General features: G+C 54.6%; 1 protein-coding gene across 1 annotated transcript; it reads right to left on the bottom strand.

The window, feature by feature from the left end:
- Positions 1 to 690: 690 nt before the first annotated feature.
- On the bottom strand, positions 691 to 5,137 carry LOC109395737 (keratin, type I cytoskeletal 14). Its single transcript, XM_019667004.1, has 8 exons — positions 4,537 to 5,137; positions 3,219 to 3,301; positions 2,493 to 2,649; positions 2,166 to 2,327; positions 1,957 to 2,082; positions 1,642 to 1,862; positions 1,490 to 1,536; positions 691 to 950 (listed from the first exon to the last, which is right to left on the bottom strand). The coding sequence occupies exons 1-8, from the start codon at positions 5,101 to 5,103 to the stop codon at positions 853 to 855; spliced, it is 1,461 nt and encodes a 486-aa protein (XP_019522549.1). The 5' UTR covers positions 5,104 to 5,137; the 3' UTR covers positions 691 to 852.
- Positions 5,138 to 5,920: the final 783 nt, after the last annotated feature.

Here is a 5,920-nt window from a genome sequence, read left to right on the forward strand (position 1 = left end):
CCCGGGAAGAGCGCAATGATGGTGCCAACTTGGGCCAGAAGCAACGTCCTCCACAACTAGACTGAAGAACAAACGGACAGCAACTTGTCTGTTCCCCTTCCCCCAATTCCCCAGCACTGTTCCAATCCCCCAATTCCCCAATAAAAATCTTTAAAAAAAAAAAAAAGCAGGCAGGATTCAGACCCAGCTCTGGAGGCAAGAGCAGCTGGGAGGAGTTCCAGCATGAGTTCTTGCTGGGTTCATGGACCTCCATTGATGAGCTTTAGGGGACCCATGAACCTCATGAATTATATGCAAATGTGTGCATGCTTAAGGAGGGGTGGGAAGGGAAGATCTATAACTTCAGTATATTCTCAAAGAAATCCCTGATAACAATCCCTAGTGCAATGCCTGGCAGACAAAAGACGCTCAATAATATCTGGTGAATAAGTGAACTAAAGAATGAATGAATGAATGAATGAGTGAATGAATGCATGCGCCTCCGTGCCCTAGGAGACACCACATGACCTGGTGTCTATCTGTATCTTTTGAGATGGTGAAAGCCATCCAGGGACCTGAGCCCAATCGTCCTCCAGGCCCTTTCTCCCAGTCCCAGAGGCTACAGCCAGGTGTTATGATGAGTTCCAAAGCCATGTTTCCTCCTCTTTCTCCCCACCTCCGCTACTGACAATGACCAGACAGATGCGGGAGTTGTGCAACTCAGATAATGAAGCTTTATTGAATGCCAAAGGGGGCAAGGGTGAAGCAGGGCTCGGGTGTGAAGTGCTTGGGGGTGGGAGAGGCATCTTCCTAGTGAGATCTATGCCCACACGGGGAAGGTGCTTCCTAGGCCTAAGCAATGCTGAGGCAGCCTTAGTTCTTGCTGCGAAGGACCTGCTCGTGGGTGGACACCACCTTGCCATCGTGCACATCCACGACCTTGGTGCGGATCTGACGACTGGAGGAGGTCACTGGGGAAGAGGAGAGAGAAGGCCTTACCAGCAGTGGACAGGCAGTGGGGAAATCAGAAGTGGGGAAGCCAAGGAGTTGAGGGGACTTAAATGATCTGTCTCCCTGCTGCCCTCTCCCCTAATTATCTCTTTATCCACCGCTCTTGCCCCAGCACTGATATTATCAGTACATTTCTTTCAGGTCAGGGCTCCCTAAGGTCAGAGGCGGAGCCTGTGTCCTCAGAACAAGCCTCCTAAGAACTCAAATGGAACTGGTTCAGTCTCTCTTGACCCAAATAGACCAAGATTGAGCCATGTCGAGCCCTGTCCATGGTACTGACCACAAGCACCATGAGGTCTGCCATAGACACTGGGTGACAAAAGTAAAAAATGGCGGCCACCAGCTCCTAGCCCTAAGAAGGGCTTAGAAAGTGGTTTATAAGGGATAGTGGGTGACGAAACTAGTTCAACTTCTCAAGAAATCCCTACTCAACTTTCTAGACCTGCTGGGAGACTGGGGGTGGTCCTGAGCCCAGGTTTGATGAGGAGTAAGGTCTTACCGTCTCTGGATGACTGAGAGCCAGAGGAGAACTGGGAGGACGAGAGGCTGTGAAGACAGAAAGGGGCAATATCATTAGAAACATGGTGGAGGGAGGGTGGGCAGTGAGTGAATAGTGGGGAGATGGACTGGGAGGGAGGGCAGGACACTCACTGGGCGTCCTCGCCCTCCAGCAGGCGGCGGTAGGTGGCGATCTCCTGCTCCAGCCGTGTCTTCACGTCCAGCAGGATCTTGTATTCCTGGTTCTGCTGCTCCATGTCGCAGCGCAGCTGGGCCAGCTGCTCCTCCACGCTGCCGATCATCTCCTGGATCTGAGCTAGCTGCATGCAGTAGCGGCCTTTGGTCTCCTCCAGGCTGCTCTCCAGGGATGCTTTCTGTGAGGGAGGGAAAGAGGATCAGGAATCACTGAGTTGGTCATTCCCTGTCTCCTAGTCCTGAGCCCACCCCAGGCCTGGCAGCGCCCCATACCATGCTGAGCTGGGACTGCAGCTCGATCTCCAGGTTCTGCACTGAGCGCCGGAGCTCTGAGATCTCGCTCTTGCCACTCTGCACCAGCTCGCTGTTGGTGGCCACTTCGCGGTTCAGCTCCTCTGTCTGTAGAAAAGAAAACATCATTCACCCTGGAAGTTCCTGGAAGGGAGGTCTCCTGGGTCCCTTCCACCCTGAACGACACCCACCTTGCTGAAGAACCAGTCCTCAGCATCCTTGCGGTTCTTCTCCGCTATCTTCTCGTACTGGTCACGCATCTCGTTCAGGATGCGGCTCAGGTCCACACCAGGGGCGGCGTCCATCTCCACGTTGATGTCTCCTCCAACCTGGCCTCTCATGGAACTCATCTCCTGCGCAACCAAAGAACAGTCCCCAGTCAGGAGCCTCACTCTGGCAGCCGATTGGGATGCCCCAGTCAGAGGTGTTCCTGGCATGAACGTTGCCCTCGACAATCTCAATTCTGTCTCTTTCCTCCCAGCTTATCTTCTAAGCAGGCTTTTCTGTTTAACCCCCACCTCCTCGTGGTTCTTTCTCAGGTAGGCCAGCTCCTCCTTCAGGCTCTCGATCTGCATCTCCAGGTCAGCTCTGGCCAGGGTCAGCTCATCCAGCACCCTGCGCAGGCCGTTGGTGTCAGCCTCCACGCTCATGCGCAGGTTCAGCTCCGTCTCGTATCTGGAATGATCCGAAAGAAAAGGAATGAAACATCCATCCTGACCACACTGAAGGCTTTGTTCTCTTCTCCCTGCAGCTTCTTCCCATAGCTGGCACCTTTGAGTGGTTTAGGGAGCCAATCTTGAAAATGACATGGCTGGACACAGTGCCCATTGATTGCTCAAATCTGAACATTCCTGGGGGTGGGGCAGGGGATAAGGCAGTTCATCATGCTACATAATTCAGGGAAGGGAGATGTTGCTAGTTTGAGCCAACCAATAGCATGCAAGGCCTCTAAATATGACTACCTCCTGAACTTCAGGGGCACTGGGAAAGCGGGAAGCGGCTCTCCCTAAAACAATGGCTTCCAAACCTAGCTGTGGATCAGAATTACCCAGGTAGCCTGTTAAAAATAACTGAATCAGAACTCCACGAGTGGGGCCCAAGAGTCTCGCTTATATTTTTACAAGCACCCTAAAGGGTTTTCACGTGGCCATCCTGGCACTTATCGGCTCTGTTTAGGGAACATTGCTCCAAAAATGCCCCACTCTGGGAAGACTGGACATTCTGGGCCACCACCGCAAACTCACTTGGTGCGGAAGTCATCTGCAGCCAGGCGGGCATTGTCAATCTGCAGGAGGACATTGGCATTGTCCACGGTGGCCGTGAGGATCTGCAATGGAAAGGGCACAGGTCATTGGTCAAATGGACATCCCTCGCCAGGCTTCGCTGCAGCTGGCATTGGGCTTTTGCTTTCATGCTCTAGCCTGAGTCCTCCCTCCTCACCACAAACCTTCGCCACAGCAGCCTACAGGGTCACCTCCGGTAGTGCAGCTTTGACCCAAGACTTTGCAGACTCAGGGTCAGCAGAAGGGGTAGAAAAAGCCCTGGCCTTAGAATCACAAGCTCTTGAGTTCTGATCCTGGTTTTGCCACCGACTTGCCGTAAAACCTGAGATGGGTCTCAGGGCCTCAAATCCCCTACCGACAGATGAGACCCAATTCTCGATCTGAATTCCCTCTCTGCACAAGCCAGGCCTGGCAATCCTCCACAGGCACATACATTTCTTTGTAAGCCAGGAGAGCATGGGACCTCAACTGAGGCTTTCCCAAAAGATGAGATCCAGTTGGCACAGGCGATTAGAAAAAAGGAAGCAGCAGAAAAGAAAGGAAAAAAAAAAAAAGATGACTGAACCCTGGATTAGCTGGAGTTCCCTCCCTAATCATTTCATTTCCCTAATCCACGTGAGGCATCAGAGCCAGACACCAGTGGAAGCAGGATCAGCAGGGAGGGCTCCTGGGGTGATGTGGGAGCAGGAAGCAGGGGGCTAGAGTCAGATGACAAGAACTTCCAGGTTCTCTCCTGCGCAGAGTATATAAAGTGGGCCATCACTGATGTCTGTCTCTGTGTGTTTTCTATGCCCGCCTGGTTGTGAGGAGGGGCCAGCCAGTGCCAGAGCACATGGGCGGCAGCCGCCACAGCTCAGACTAATGAGCTAATGAACGGTTTGGGTGTCTAGCCTGGTCCCGTTACAGCCTTGCTCCTCCCCTGTGCTGGAGAACGAACAGGTAGCGGCCTCCTGTACTGGCAGGTGGGAGACAAGCGTTCTAGCCTCAGCCCTGCCGTTAATTTACTGTGTGCCCTTGGGCCAATCACAGCTCCTCTCAAAGCTTCAACTTCTTCCTTTGTAAAACGTAAGGGTAGGAATTCCTGGTCTCACATGGTCGGAGGGCATGAGCAAGGCAGTAGAGGAAACCATCTTGCCACTGACCAGCTCTGTTGGGGGCACCCAGGGCCAGAGGAAGGGGTCTTCCTTGTCTAGGAATCTAAAGGTGCCAATAACGTGAGGCATCTATTCCTTCAGAGTCAGGTTGTGGGATGGCACCTCCTGCTGCCCAGTCCACACACCTTGTTCCTCAGGTCCTCGATGGTCTTGAAGTAGGGGCTGTAGTCCCTGGTCTCAGCGGGCCGCTGCTTCTGGTACCAGTCACGGATCTTCACCTCCAGGTCGGCGTTGGCCTCTTCCAGGGCGCGCACCTTGTCCAGGTAGGAGGCCAGGCGGTCGTTGAGGTTCTGCATGGCCACCTTCTCACTGCCCACCACGAGCCCATCACCACCGGCAAAGCCACCACCCAAACCACCACCCAAGCCACCACCCAAGCCACCACCCAAGCCACCACCGTAGCCACCACCGAAGCCACCACCGAAGCTACCGCCATATCCTCCTCCAAAGCCACTACCCAGAGCCCCACCAAAGCTGCTGCTACTGCTGAAGCCGCCACCATAGCCGCTCCCCAGTCCGCAGCCCCCCCCAGAGGAGTAGCGGGAGGAGGAGACAGACAGGCCCCCGTAGGCGCTAGGGGCCCGGCAGGACCCTCCAGCCAGGACGGAGGACATGCGGCTGGAGCCACCACCGATGCCACAGGAGCCCTTCATGGAGCTGGAGGAGGTGAACTGGCGGCTAACGGTGGTCATGGTGCCGAGGAGGGAGGTAAGTGAGCAAGTGAGTCGGCAAAGAAAAAAGTGCTCAGGTAAGTTGGAAAAGGATGCAGGTGCTTTATACTCATGAGTAGGGGGCGGGCCTGGCATTTTCCATTCCCCTTGGCTTTCATCACCCACAGGCCAGCGCCAACTCCCAGCCAGATCCCTCCTCTCCTCCGCCTCATCATGTCTGTCATATTTTACTGGAAACTCATTGTTTGGGGTGTTTTGGGTTTCTTGTCCCGCCAGGCGTGATTCACAGGAGAAGGTGTGGGCCTGCAGGCTACACTTTCCCATCAGGCCCTGGGAGCTGTAGCCCTTAGGAGCCCGCGTGCTGGGCTCAGCCAGCAAGCAGGGAGCAGGGCCTCTGTACCATAAACCTATGTAACTAGGCGAGCCTTTGACATTCACTTAGAGGTAGTCCACCACTCCAGGAGGCACCTGGCTGGAGAAACACCAGCATGGCAAGGTCACGTCAGGCACAGAGGTGCCCCTCAACTTTACCACCTATACAAAGGAATGAGAAGGTCTTGGGGATCTCCCGGGTCTGACCCGCTAGGCTGTGCTAAGGAGCCTATCATATCCCTGAAATGTGCCCAGTCAGTCAGGTGGCTCAGGCTTCCACCCTGACAGCCCCATTGAAGGGAAATCCAGGCAGCTCTCCCCGCCCTGGGCAAAGACCCTAAGATCCTCCGCACACCTGCAGAATGGCCCATGGCGCTGGCTTCCCATCGTGGCCAAGGCCAGGTGGTGTCACAGGCACAGCCTGTGAGAAACATTGGGAAAAGAGCATGCAGTCAATGAGTCCTGG

Source organism: Hipposideros armiger, unplaced genomic scaffold (assembly GCF_001890085.2).
Source record: "Hipposideros armiger isolate ML-2016 unplaced genomic scaffold, ASM189008v1 scaffold_482, whole genome shotgun sequence".
NCBI classification, from domain to species: Eukaryota; Metazoa; Chordata; class Mammalia; order Chiroptera; family Hipposideridae; genus Hipposideros; species Hipposideros armiger.

Excerpts from the sequence above, each read along its gene's own strand:
- LOC109395737 (XM_019667004.1), bottom strand. The coding sequence starts at position 5,103 with ATGACCACCGTTAGCCGCCAGTTCACCTCCTCCAGCTCCATGAAGGGC. Across the intron at positions 3,302-4,536 it reads TCGAGGACCTGAGGAACAAG|ATCCTCACGGCCACCGTGGA; the intron begins GTGTGTGGACTG and ends TTTCCATTGCAG. Across the intron at positions 1,863-1,956 it reads TGCAGTCCCAGCTCAGCATG|AAAGCATCCCTGGAGAGCAG; the intron begins GTATGGGGCGCT and ends CCTCCCTCACAG.